Source organism: Entelurus aequoreus, linkage group LG12, assembly GCF_033978785.1.
Source record: "Entelurus aequoreus isolate RoL-2023_Sb linkage group LG12, RoL_Eaeq_v1.1, whole genome shotgun sequence".
Taxonomy (NCBI): domain Eukaryota; kingdom Metazoa; phylum Chordata; class Actinopteri; order Syngnathiformes; family Syngnathidae; genus Entelurus; species Entelurus aequoreus.
Window position 1 is genome coordinate 47,377,428 of NC_084742.1, and position 13,545 is coordinate 47,390,972.

General features: G+C 39.3%; 1 protein-coding gene across 1 annotated transcript; it reads left to right on the top strand.

The window, feature by feature from the left end:
- Window positions 1-327: 327 nt before the first annotated feature.
- drap1 (DR1-associated protein 1 (negative cofactor 2 alpha)) lies at window positions 328-12,540 on the top strand. Its single transcript, XM_062066148.1, has 7 exons — window positions 328-567; window positions 855-927; window positions 2,187-2,280; window positions 2,349-2,474; window positions 2,541-2,631; window positions 2,699-2,787; window positions 11,816-12,540. Exons 1-7 carry the CDS (start codon window positions 526-528, stop codon window positions 11,979-11,981), a joined length of 681 nt encoding a protein of 226 aa, XP_061922132.1. The 5' UTR covers window positions 328-525; the 3' UTR covers window positions 11,982-12,540.
- Window positions 12,541-13,545: the final 1,005 nt, after the last annotated feature.

Genomic DNA, 13,545 nt, shown 5'->3' on the forward strand with positions numbered 1-13,545 from the left:
GACAGCCAGAACTTCATTCATGGCCACCCTTCTCCACAAGGGAGATTTTAAGGTGATCGTCTTTAACTTTTGATCTGACATTTGAGTTTTAAGTTTTGTTTGCCTCCTGCTCCTTGTTCTAGATTGTGTACTTTAAATGCATTTTTTTACTCATTACTTTAAACATATCTACAGTGGCGCACTCTGAAAAAAAATGCACGCAATCTAAATGGTGGTAATTTCTCGAATGTCGCTTTGTAGAGAAAGAGCAAATATAACATTTAAGACGTCAGTTTAAAGCAAAACCCAAACAAGAAATACACATTAAAGCAGCGCGTGTGCGCTAATCGGACGGGCGTTAGGACCCTGCGGGAAACCATCAACGCAGCCTAGCTACACAGCCGAGTGACGACGTGCTAACTAGCTAGCTAGCTAGCCGGTCGCTTGCCCAGCTCGGCAGGAGGATTCCCCCCATATGCCTAAGTATTAATAACCCGGCGTTGGTGTTTACTTTTATTTTCTGTTCACCACCCGGGCTGTTTAACTATGCCGAGTAAAAAGAAGAAATATAACGCCAGGTTCCCTCCGGTAAGTGATGAACTTTGCCGAGCCGGCGTCCCAGCTAAGAGCGGCTAACTGTGTTTATGCTAACTTCAGGAGTTTACGTCCGTTGTTTACGATATTCTTCTTTAGTCGGGCTTAACCGCAGGCGTTATTGCATCATTTAGCACTGGATTTAGTTAAACTCACGCCTTGCTAAAACATGCTAAAAGGGGCTTAGAATCGACAACGATGCTTTACAGGCGGTTAGCTTTGTTTTTAGCACGACTCGCTAACGCGAACGTTACCTTCACGCTCATGTTTTTTCTTTACAGGCAAGAATTAAGAAGATTATGCAAACAGACGAAGAAATTGGCAAAGTGGCTGCAGCAGTACCTGTTATTATTTGTATCCTTTTTGTCAAAAAGCTTCACTTTTTTATTTATTTTTTTTGCTTTCTCCAGTGTTGTCTTCAGTTTCAAAGAAACTTTGCATGCTTGTGTAATGCAAATAACCCATAGAGTGCCATCCATCCGTTTTCTACCGCTTGTCCCTTTCAGGGTGATTAATAATAATATAAAAAAACTAGCTTTACTGTCTCCGAGGAGAAATTTGTCTAGGACATCAAGACACAACGTTTAATGCATACATACAGTTAATCCCTCAATACAGTGACAACAGTGCGCTGTTAAGTTCTTTGAATGCCGGTGGGACAAAGGGAAATCTATACCTGTTGCAGTTATGTACCGTTTACCATTTGGCTATCAACACAATTTCACTATGAAGTATGTGGTGTGGGTCACGGGGGATTTTAAGACCCTGCTTCCTCACAGTCTTGTCGAATATTTATTGAAGGGAACCAGGGGGCTGCATGCCAATTATTTTACCAGCCCTCTTGGATAAGGTTTTAAAGTTGGGTTTTGAGTTTGACAGACAGATTTCCAAACCATGTGGAGATGCCATAGCGGATGACTGATTCAATGTATGCCTTATTAAACATCATGAAATTGCTTGCCACACCATGGACCCTGATCCTCTTGAGTGCGCTGGTTAATACGGGAGCAAACAGAGTCAACTTGGTTGGCCCAAGTTAACTGGGAATCAAAACAAATACCCAAGTACTTATAGGACGACACCTGCTCCACTCTCTCCCCATGGATAATGATCAGGCTGTGATCCCCCACAGATTTGGGATCAAAAACCATCTCCTTTGTTTTTTTAACATTTTAAAATCAGATTTTTCTCTTCACACCACGTGACAGCCCCTTCTATCTCTTGTTTGTATGAGTCGATGTTGGAGGATAGTTTAGGCTTTTGTAATCGTTTGGGCTTTGTCAATAGTTTGGGCTTCGTCAGTAAACTAAGGATGACTGTGTCATCTGAAAATTTGATTATATAGTTGTTTGGTTGCTGATTCCGTAGATCGTTGGTATATGCAATAAACAGGAAGGAGGAACTTACACAGCCGTGGGGGGCCCCTGTGCTTATAACCTGTAGATTGAAAGCTAACTCCCAGTTTTAAAACAAAGACTTAAAACGTTCACAACAAATTGATTTTGACTTTAGAAGCAGCTCTGTAGTATTGGAAATTGTGGTGATACAGTCATGTTCTGGCTCTTAAAAGCTGTGTTGGATCATAAACTTGATTTCCTTTAATGTGACATCAGCGAGAGCCCTGGAGCTTTTCCTAGAGTCACTGCTGACAAAGGCCTGTCATGTCACCCAGTCCAAGAACGCAAAGACGATGACAACGTCTCACTTGTAAGCCCCTTCAACTCTTGAAATCACTTTTAAGTTAACCAAGAACACAATGCCCTGTGTGTCGGTAGGAAGCAGTGCATCGAACTGGAGCAGCAGTTTGATTTCTTGAAAGACCTGGTGGCAACCGTGCCCGACATGCAGGGAGAGGGGGATGAAAACCACGCAGAGGCAGCGGGCGACAAAGTCTCACGCCGGTATTGATGCCAGCAGTCTGAAGCCATCCATCCGTGTTTCCAACTTCACACATTTTTTGCCCTCAGTGGTCGAAAGCCTGTGTCTGGTCACAAAAACGGTGGATCGGGATCCAAGGGCAAGGACAAGAAGCTGTCCGGCACCGAGTCGGAGCAGGAGGTGGGAAGCATTTCTGCACCATAGTCACTCCATTTCTTCAAATTTCTAAACATTTTTCAACCATAAGGAGGACTCTGAGGACAGTGAGACAGACGGTGATGAAGAGGACGGCTCTCAGTCGAGCACAAATCTGCAAGCTGCATCTAAGTTCCACAGGTATGAACTCCAAACACATTCCTAGTTCAACTAGTGTTCAGGAGCAGTGGTGTCCAAAGTGTGACATTGGAACAATTTTTGGCCCTTAGCTTGTTTATTTTAATCGACCGTTGGCATATCTTTAAATATAAAATGAATTGGCTATTATATTACCAGTGATGACACAATTACACACAGCTCAGCTTTTTTGTTCAGCTCTATTATGCTGACCTACATTGGATTTGTTTTTAGAATTATAAATGTACAAATTGTATCGAAGTAGCCCCCGAAACATAAAATGTTTCTGTAGGTAGGCCCTCAGTGGAAAAAGTTTTGACATCCCTGGACTACAGCAATACTAGTACTACCAAGTACCACCTAAAAAATATTTCTCATTTGCAAGTGCCACCTTTTTTGGGTACCTCTGCATGCAATTGGCTTTAAATGCAATGTCAACAAAAGCATTTGTTCTTTTTAATATTTTCTTCTAATAAAGTGATTGCGATCAATTTCCCTTGTGGATCAAGAAAGTTTGAAGAAATGTGTATTTGAATTCATCTAATTTTGTGAGTTTATAAAAGTACCACTAGATGGAGCCCGCGTACCACCAGTGGCAGAGCCGTGGATAGAGAGAGTATGGCCAACCCATCTCAAAGTTGGTACCAAACATGGCGCCCTGTAGGCACGTGAGGGGCTTATTATCAATCAGAGAGAGTATGACCAGACAATCTCCTAAATGATTGGTAAAAAGCCTATCGCGTGACTCCAGGGTGCCATGTTTGGTACCAACTTTGAAACCGAGCTGGCCATACTCTCGTTATTGCTTGGATTTTAATGACGTCACGGCCGGCTCGTTAAGTATGCGTGGTGGTCAAGCAGCGTCTGTTCTCAATGGATACTAGGTGGCATTTAGCCTTTCTCGAAAAAAAAGCCCTATGCTTGCGTTGTTTTCGGCTGTATGAATCGTTCAAATCGCAAAAAAGATACGTTTCTTCAGAGTTCCTCGAGAGGTAATCAAGAAGGGCAGAAGAGTGCAAGATTTTACGAAAGATGACAACAAAGTGGCAAACACTCAGTGGAGTGTTTGCCACTGGACAAAGGAACAGAGTCGAAGACTGCACAAGTTTGCAGTGATCACTGTATTAAAAGTTTGATCTATTTTTAATATACTTTACTCATTTAGTATTTCCCATCAAATTATTATCTTGATATTATTTGTATTTTAATTTTTAACAAACTGAAATCAAAGTCAGAGTCAATAATACTTTGTCAGGAAAGGTACTTCTACGTCTCCCCTCTTGTTTATTTTGTACACAAATGTGTCTTGAGTACATATGATAACAAGACAAATCAAATATGGTGATGATTCAATAATTGTTAGTTTGTTAAATGTACATGCAGACACGGGTGTCAAGTTGTCGGGTGCAGGTTTGTTTACATAGACACAAGACACAAAATTATGCATAATAGTACGAGAGTCTTGATACCATTTTCCTTGACCCAGCCACACACAAAGTTTTAGGCCTCCATGCCTTTTAAAGTTTCCATCTGTTTTGTAGTGTAGAATGATGTCGGAACACAAGATAGTTTGATATGTCTGGGAACTCAGACGGTAATCCTTAATATCACTCGACAAACCTTTTTTTTTATTAAGTATAGGGATTTATTCCATTGCAAAATTGGGTTTTTTGCTAGTATCTGCTTTTGGCAGGAAGAACTAGGCCCCTTGCATACTCATATAGTTTGCACGCTGCTTGCTGCAAAACAGCCAAGATTGGTTGACCAACAGCTTTTTTCACTTCCGGGAAGAAGTCACGTGTTGGAGTACAAGCAATATACAGCTCTGACCACTGGTGCTTGTGCTCTAGTTTAAGAAGCAATGGACTAGGCCACTATTAAGAGGGGTGTTAGAAGTGTGGTCATTTGTAATAATCTGCTCGTTCTAGGTTGCTAGCAATGCAGATAATGGGAGTAATCCATTCTCCCTCTAAATCATTCTAAAAATGCATCCAAAAACCGCTAACAATACTCCAGTTATATCTTGTGACCTGAATATTAACCAAGTATTAGCAATATTGTTATAATAAGTGTTAACGCAGGCAAACTATATTTAGCCACCCTATGATCACAGAGAGGAAGCTAGCTTGTGCAGCTACAGTGTGTCTCGGTTGGTCAGGCGGCCATGCCAGGAACTTGAGGGTTCTAGGTTTGATTTCTTCTTCCGCCATCACTGCCGTTGTGTCCTTGGGCAAGACACTCTACCTATCTACTCCCAGTTCCACCCACACTGGTTTAAATGTAACTGTAAAATGTAGATGATGGGTTTCACTGTGTAAAGCGTTTTGAGTCACTAGAGAAAAAGCGCTGTACAAATATATAATTCACTTCACTTGTTGACATATTGGCATATTGAGCTACTGCATCATGATTGCCTCTAAATTATTTTTAGATTATAAATCATGCCTCTCACCTGGATAATAAAAGTTTGTAGCCATAAACTGAGAAGTTGCTCATCTGTGACATCCGTTTTGTACCTTGAGATGGAGGGACGGACACAACAAGAAGTTTGTGTGTGGCAACTTTTTTTTTTTTTAATCATTCGTTCAGTTGAAATATGAATACTTCTTCATCTAAACAGGAATATAAAAACATCCTATCAGTCGGGATCCCAGTAAGAGCAGATATTGTAAACGTTTGGGAACTGAGGAGACACATTTTTAAGCTTCTCAGGTGGAATTCTTTCCCATTCTTGCTTGATGTACAGCTTAAGTTGTTCAACAGTCCGGGGGTCTCCGTTGTGGTATTTTAGGCTTCATAATGCGCCACACATTTTCAATGGGAGACAGGTCTGGACTACAGGCAGGCCAGTCTAGTACCCGCACTCTTTTACTATGAAGCCACGTTGATGTAACACATGGCTTGGCATTGTCTTGCTGAAATAGGCAGGGGCGTCCATGGTAACGTTGCTTGGATGGCAACATATGTTGCTCCAAAATTAATGGCGCCTTCATAGATGTGTAAGTTACCCATGTCTTGGACACTAATACACCCCCATACCATCACAGATGATGGCTTTTCAACTTTGCGCCTATAACAATCCGGGTGGTTCTTTTCCTCTTTGGTCCGGAGGACACGACGTCCACAGTTTCCAAAAACAATTTGAAATGTGGACTCGTCAGACCACAGAACACTTTTCCACTTTGTATCAGTCCATCTTAGATGAGCTCAGGCCCAGCGAAGCCGACGGCGTTTCTGGGTGTTGTTGATAAACGGTTTTCGCCTTGCATAGGAGAGTTTTAACTTGCACTTACAGATGTAGTGACCAAGTGGGTTTCTGAAGTGTTCCTGAGCCCATGTGGTGATATCCTTTACACACTAATGTCGCTTGTTGATACAGTACAGCCTGAGGTATCGAAGGTCACGGGCTTAGCTGCTTACGTGCAGTGATTTCTCTAGATTCTCTGAACCCTTTGATGATATTACGGACCGTAGATGGTGAAATCCCTAAATTCCTTGCAATAGCTGGTTGAGAAAGGTTTTTCTTAAACTGTTCAACAATTTGCTCATGCATTTGTTGACAAAGTGGTGAACCTCGCCCCATCCTTGTTTGTGAATGACTGAGCATTTCATGGAATCTACTTTTATACCCAATCATGGCACCCACCTGTTCCCAATTTGCCTGTTCACCTGTGGGATGTTCCAAATAAGTGTTTGATGAGCATTCCTCAACTTTATCAGTATGTATTGCCACCTTTCACAACTTCTTTGTCACGTGTTGCTGGCATCAAATTCTAAAGTTAATGATTATTTGCTAAAAAAAAAATGTTTATCAGTTTGAACATCAAATATGTTGTCTTTGTAGCATATATGGGACGGCGTGGCGAAGTTGGTAGAGTGGCTGTGCCAGCAATCGGAGTGTTGCTGGTTACTGGGGTTCAATTCCCACCTTCTACCTTCCTAGTCACGTCCGTTGTGTCCTTGGGCAAGACACTTCACCCTTTGCCTCTGATGGCTGCTGGTTAGCGCCTTGCATGGCAGCTCCCGCCATCAGTGTGTGAATGTGTGTGTGAATGGGTAAATGTGGAAATACTGTCAAAGCGCTTTGAGTACCTTGAAGGTAGAAAAGCGCTATACAAGTACAACCCATTTATCATTTATTTATATTCAACTGAATATGGGTTGAAAATGATTTGCAAATCATTGTATTCCGTTTATATTTACATCTAACACAATTTCCCAACTCATATGGAAACTGGGTTTGTATATCTGTACAGCAGATATGATCATCTATATCAACAATATGATTTGCCTGAGTGGCTGGACAGGACAGTTTTATATATAAAAAAAACCTAATAAAATATATTTTTTTATTTTTTTTTGAGTCAATTAAGAATGGTTACAAATGAATTAATCTTTTTTTTTACAGCCGTCGTAGTAACTGGCACATTTATAATAATTTAATATTTACGTATTTTGTTCAAGCAGCTGATCAGTCAATCATGTAAACATTGACACATAAACTCGTGATCACGGCACCGCTATAAATATTTTGTCTGTGTTATCGCTTATATAATAACAATATCACTAATACTTGGTTAATATTCAAGTCACAAAATGTAAATAGAGTATTGTTGGCGTTTTTTTCAGCACGGTGGTAGAGGGGTTAGTGCGTCTGCCTCACAATACGAAGGTCCTGAGCAGTCCTGGGTTCAATCCCGGGCTCTGGATCTTTCTGTGTGGAGTTTGCATGTTCTCCCCGTGACTGCGTGGGCTCCGGCCTCCTCCCACATCCAAAAACATGCACCTGGGGATAGGTTGATTGGCAACACTAAATTGTCCCTAGTGTGTGAATGTTGTCTGTCTATCTGTGTTGGCCCTGTGATGAGGTGGCGACTTGTCGCTGAGATAGGCTCCAGCGCCCCCAGCGACCCCGAAGGGATTAAGCGGTAGAAAATGGATGGATGGATGGCGGTTTTTGCATGTTTTTTTATTGGGTTTTATGGGCGGAATAGAGGAGCTCCCATTGGCTTCACTGTAAGGGAATTTTATTTACATTTATTTATGAATTAGAATGCCTTAAAAACAATACATCTGTCATGTCTTTCTTAATGGTTGTGAACGATAGGCAAACATCCAAAAAAAGTGCGGTTGCCCTTTAAGCAATATGCAAGCACCATGATGCTTGTTTCACTAAAGCTTGATTCGTTGAGCACACTTTTTCTAAACTTGTAGCTCATTCTCCTTATATTTAGGCTAAAAAATTAAGGATCTGGATCATCATTTGCCCCAAAGTAGTCTTCGCTGGCTCTCATAAAGTCTGTCATGATTAGTAGTGTTGAAGGAAAAAGCGAATGTTATAATCAATATGTGAAATTATATTGCCGCTGTATGCTTAAAATTTATCAAAATATGTAAATATTATGAATGTGCCTGTTACTACACTATATATATACTGACATCATGTATATAAAATGACGATGGAGGTGTTTGGATGATGTTTTTTAAGAGAGCTTTATTGGTGGAATAGAGCGACTCCCATTGACTCTATTGTTGACATTTATTTACTAGTTAGAGTGTATTAAATAGAGGAATAACACATGTATTTTTTATAATTAGAAAAATGGAAAAACAAGCAAAACGTGTACCGGTAATGTGAAGACAGTTCTTACTTGCCTACAACATAAGAGTGTATGTTGGTGTTGTATGGTGTAGGTTTTTCCACGTGTTATGTTACGGCCTTATTCCAAAATGGAATAAATTATTTTTCCCCTCAACATTCTACACAGAATATCCCATGATGCCAATGTAAACACGTTTTTTAGAGCTTTGTTTGAATGTATTAAAAATACAAACAAGAAGAAATCATAATTACATAAATATTTACAGCCTTTACTCAGTACTTTGTTGATGCACCTTTGGCAGCAATTACAGCCTCAAGTCTTTTTGAATAAGATGCTACAAGCTTGGCACACCTATCTTTGGGCAGTTCCCCCCATTCCTCTTTGCAGCACCTCTCAAGCTCCATCAGGTTGGATGGGAAGTGTAAATAGCCATTTTCAGATCTACCCAGAGATTTTCGGATTCAAATCTGGGCTCTGGCTGGGCCACGTAAGTTAATTTACAGAGTTGTCCTGAAGCCGTTGCTTTGATATCTTGGCTGTGGGCTTAGGGTTGTTGTCCTACTGATCATGTTTAATCAACTAAATTTACCACAGGTGGACTCCAATTAAGCTTTAGGAACATCTCAAGGATGATCAGTTTAAACAGGATGCCCCTGTGCTAACTTTTGTGCTTCATGGCAAAGACTGAGTACTTATGTACATGTGATTTGTTTTATTTGTAATACATTTGCCGAAATCTTTAAAAACAACTTTCACATTGTCATTATGGGTGTGTAGAATTATAAGGACAAAAATGAATTTATTCCATTTTGAGAAAAAGCTGGAACATAATAAAATGAAAAGTGGAAGCTCTGTGAATACTTTCTGGATGCACTGTAGAATTTCTTAAAGTGGAACTGCACTTTTTGAAACATTCATATTCCTTATTTGAGACAAGCACACATGTTTCTTTTTTATGCATTCTAATTCATAAATAAACGCTAGCAAGAGTCTGCTAACAATAGACGTAATTTTCTCTCTGCCTATAAAGTGCTCTAAAACAACCTCCAACGCTTTATATACATGCTGTGACTATATATGTAATGTAGTAACTGGCACATTCATAATAGCGTATTATGTAACGTATTTGCGCATTTTGGTCATTTTAAGCATAGAGCCGGCGCATTAATTGATGATATGGAGATAGAAAGGGTGTATTCAACAACATTTTGGGGAATCTATTTAGATGAAAAATTAAATTGGAAACAAAAATGGCAAAAATTATTGCTATGTTACATACAATTAAAAACTCTGTAGATCAAAAGGCTCTTAACATGTTATATAATTCTTTCATACTCCCATATCTCAATTGTGTTGAAATCTGAGGTAACAATTACAAATCAAACATCAACTCTATGTTCTTACTTCAAAGTCATTAGAATTGTAAATTATGTGGATTATTATGATCTAAACCAATGCTCTGTTTATTAAATTAAAAAATAAATAAAAATAAAAACTGCACGATCTTGTTGACCTCAACATTGCTATTGTGACTTATAAAGCTCATAACCACATGCTGCCTCAGTGTCTACAGGAGAGGTTCAAACCCGGGGAGAGTCCCTATGACCTCAGAAGTTCATCTGTCTTTCAGAAAGCAAACATAAGAACAAGCTTAAAAAGTAGATGTGTTTCTGTCAGTGGGGTTCATCTGTGGAACAGCTTGGATGATTCCTTAAAATGTTCCATTCACACATTTAAAAAAAACTTTTAAGACCGATGTCTTAGAAAATATATCACTCTTGAATCAACACAGTAGTTAATACTATGATCAATGTTAATTACAAACTAAATGTGGGATATAAATAATGGAAGTATAATTGTTTGTATATAGTATATTATTGGTACAAAGGTTTAACTAACACGTGTACAGGGATATTTCACATGTCCTTACTGTGTATGTTATTGAAAAGTGTTTATCTTGTGTAAAGGAAATTTCATATTTTTAGGAAGCTCATCTTGCATTTGACATTGTTTATAGGGTTAGGCGCAATAAGTGTTCAACTTCAGCCTAAACCCTTTCGGTCTGTAACATTGCCAATTTATGAATGTGCAACTGTGTGTTTATGTAAAACTGTGTATTTTGTTGACCACTGACCGAAGAAAAATAATAAACTAAAACTAAACTAAACTAATTCCACAGACGCATCACGACGTTCACTATTTCCTTCAACATCAACAACACTACTAATCATGGCAGAGTTCATGAGAGCCAACGAAGACTACATTAGGACAAATGATGATCCAGAACCTTATATTTTTGAGCCTGACTATACGGAGTATGAGTAATTGGATCCATCTTTAGTGAAGCAAGCATTAAGAATTAAGTGAATTATATTTATACAGTGTTTTTTCTCTAGAGACTCAAAAGCGCTTTGCATAGTGAAACCCATTATTTACATCTTTAAGCTACATTTAAACAGTGTGGGTGGCACTGGGAGCAAGGAGGGTAAAGTGTCTTGCCCAAGGACACAACGGCAGTAACTAGGATGGTGGAAGCTGGAATCAAACCTGGAACCCTCAAGTTGCTGGCATTGCCGCTCTACCAATTGAGCTACGCCACCCCAAGAGGCAATAAGTGTTTACAAACAAATACTTGCTGTACAATGTCTAAAGAAGAAAATGTGATGGGATGTTTATATCTTCCTGTTTAGATGAAGAATGAATCATAATCCTCAAGCAGGTAAACACAAAGAAGTTGGGTGCAAATGAGCGTCTTTCTTGCCCTTAAGTTAAGTGTCAAAGTTGACCAACTTCTTCCTTAAGGCCACAACCTTCCACTATACAAATGAGAGGCATGATTTGTAATCTAGAACAAACTTTCACCAACTCCGGGACAATGCAGCAGCTCAGTACGTCAATAGCTGCATTAGTGAATTACCTCTCTTGGAACGCGGCACTGCTAAAGTACATATATTAAAAATATCCCAAAAATATGATATGAATAGTGTTGTTGGCCGTCTTTCGACAATTTTTAAAAGGCTTTCTTGGAGAAATAGACAACTCCCATTAGCTTAATTGTTAGCCACCTCGTACTTGCCGTATATTACAAATTAGAATGCATAAAAAAAGGAAAGACATGGGTTCTTAGTGACTGTAAATGATAGGCAAAGTAAAATTTAAAAAAATGCAGTTCCCCCTTTTAATATATACAGGTTGGTTTACATAATGTAAAATATAAAAATGCCACCCCATTTTCATCCTTTGATTTTCCTTTATGCGGCTCTTGGTATTAAATGTTTGGACACCCCTGTTGTAGATGCAGAAAAAACTAGATTTTGGTGTTTTTCGGGCAAAATGGAGTTTGCTTTCCACAAGTGGTACTCAGTTGGAGAACACCGCTGGCATTGCAGCTACTTAACAATCCCACCTCGACATGTCTCCCGCTACAGCACCAACAACCCCCAGCACATGCACATGGGCATCATGGCGCCCGCCCAGCCCCACGGCCCTGTGGCTTTCGCCCCCCACCCCTCCATGGTGAGCACGGCTCCGCCCCCACCCGCCTCTGCGCCGCCGAAAAGTGAGGACTACGACGATGAAGACTATGACTCTTAGCCAACCTCGACACATAACTGCCCCCCCGACCCTCCATTTGAGTTTACTGGAGAAAAAGACTTCATCAAGAGGCCACTGCAGGAAAAAAACACACAAACTGGTTGTACATTACATGTATTTTCTTTTTAAATACAGCTTTTATTTAATTCTAGAGGAGAATATTTTTAAGAAGTTTAGTTCCAATTATCAGACAGCATAGGTGTGGTTTGTGTTGCTTTCTATATTTTCTTTTCGACACTTTGGTGCAGGTAATGATGATAACATACTCGACTGTCATTGGCTCTCATTTTAATCGGCTTTTAAATCATAAAATGCTGCTCGGCCAACGCATTATCAGTGCTAAGTTTGTTTTTAAAGTCGTTATTTCCACCCTCCTTTCTCCTTTTCTTCTGTGTTGTAGTTTTGACCCCGACCCCGCCCTCGCTCCCCTTTTTTAAGATTATTTTTAATGTGAAAGCGAACATGGTATGTTTCCAAATATGCAGTCGAAGCTGCATTGTAAACTTTTTATCGTTCTTTTTATTTTGTGTGGGTGAAATAAAAGAAAATCCTATTTCAATGTGTTTATTATTTGCCCATCGGGGTGTGCTTAGTTATTAAACAGAATTCCTCCACTGCTTTTTATTACGCCCTGTTTTTTAACACCAAACTACTTTTTCATTTCTTAACCTATTCAAAGCATTCTAACATCAACATGTTCAGCTCATTCAGGACTTGCATGCTACTTACATGAGCAACAATCATCATTTTATCTTTAATTCCACTTCCACCGCGCCAACACTCCCATTGGAAAACAAAAAGGTTCCACATTTCTCAACCTACGCAATTTATTCCAACATCAACACGTTCACGACATGATGTCTAACTTAACACATGCACATTCTAAAAGACGCAAGCATTTTCCCTTACTTCTATGTTTTCCACAACAAGAATTTCAGGGGATCTACAAAAATTTCAGGGGATCTATTTTCCATAGCTCCAAAATTTCCACAGTTTCTGTCATTTCACATTCTAAACAGCAAAAATTCCCAGTAATGTTGAGAATTCTTAATACGTCCACATTTCTCAAATCATTCCAACACAAAACATACAGCTCGTTAAAAAATGAACTCTTTTGATTTTTGAAATTTCCCAAAATTCCATATTTCCCATAATAATGAGTTCTCGTTGAGCTTAGACTGAGACAAACTTTATTGATCCACAAGGGAAATTGTTCCACACAGTAGCTCAGTTACAAAGGATGTAAAAGGTAAGGATGGAAAGGATAATGCAGGTATAAAGTAGACAAAAAATGTACCATAATAGCAATATAAAATATAACGTGTAATATTTACATATTATGTATACAGTATATTATACTGATATATTTTTATAAAATATATAACAAATTCCAATTACCATGTACAATATTACCATATATGTAACAGCTGCAGCAAAAAAAGGGCAGCATAAAATGGAGAGTAGATCCAGCAGAAAATGTACATTATAAACAAAGAGAGGTAGCTAACATAGAAGCGGTCAGGTAATACAGATATCATCTACTGCTGTATGGCGAGTGATTATA

Excerpts from the sequence above, each read along its gene's own strand:
- drap1 (XM_062066148.1), top strand. The coding sequence starts at position 526 with ATGCCGAGTAAAAAGAAGAAATATAACGCCAGGTTCCCTCCG. Across the intron at positions 568-854 it reads ATAACGCCAGGTTCCCTCCG|GCAAGAATTAAGAAGATTAT; the intron begins GTAAGTGATGAA and ends TTTTCTTTACAG. Across the intron at positions 2,475-2,540 it reads GGCGACAAAGTCTCACGCCG|TGGTCGAAAGCCTGTGTCTG; the intron begins GTATTGATGCCA and ends TTTTGCCCTCAG.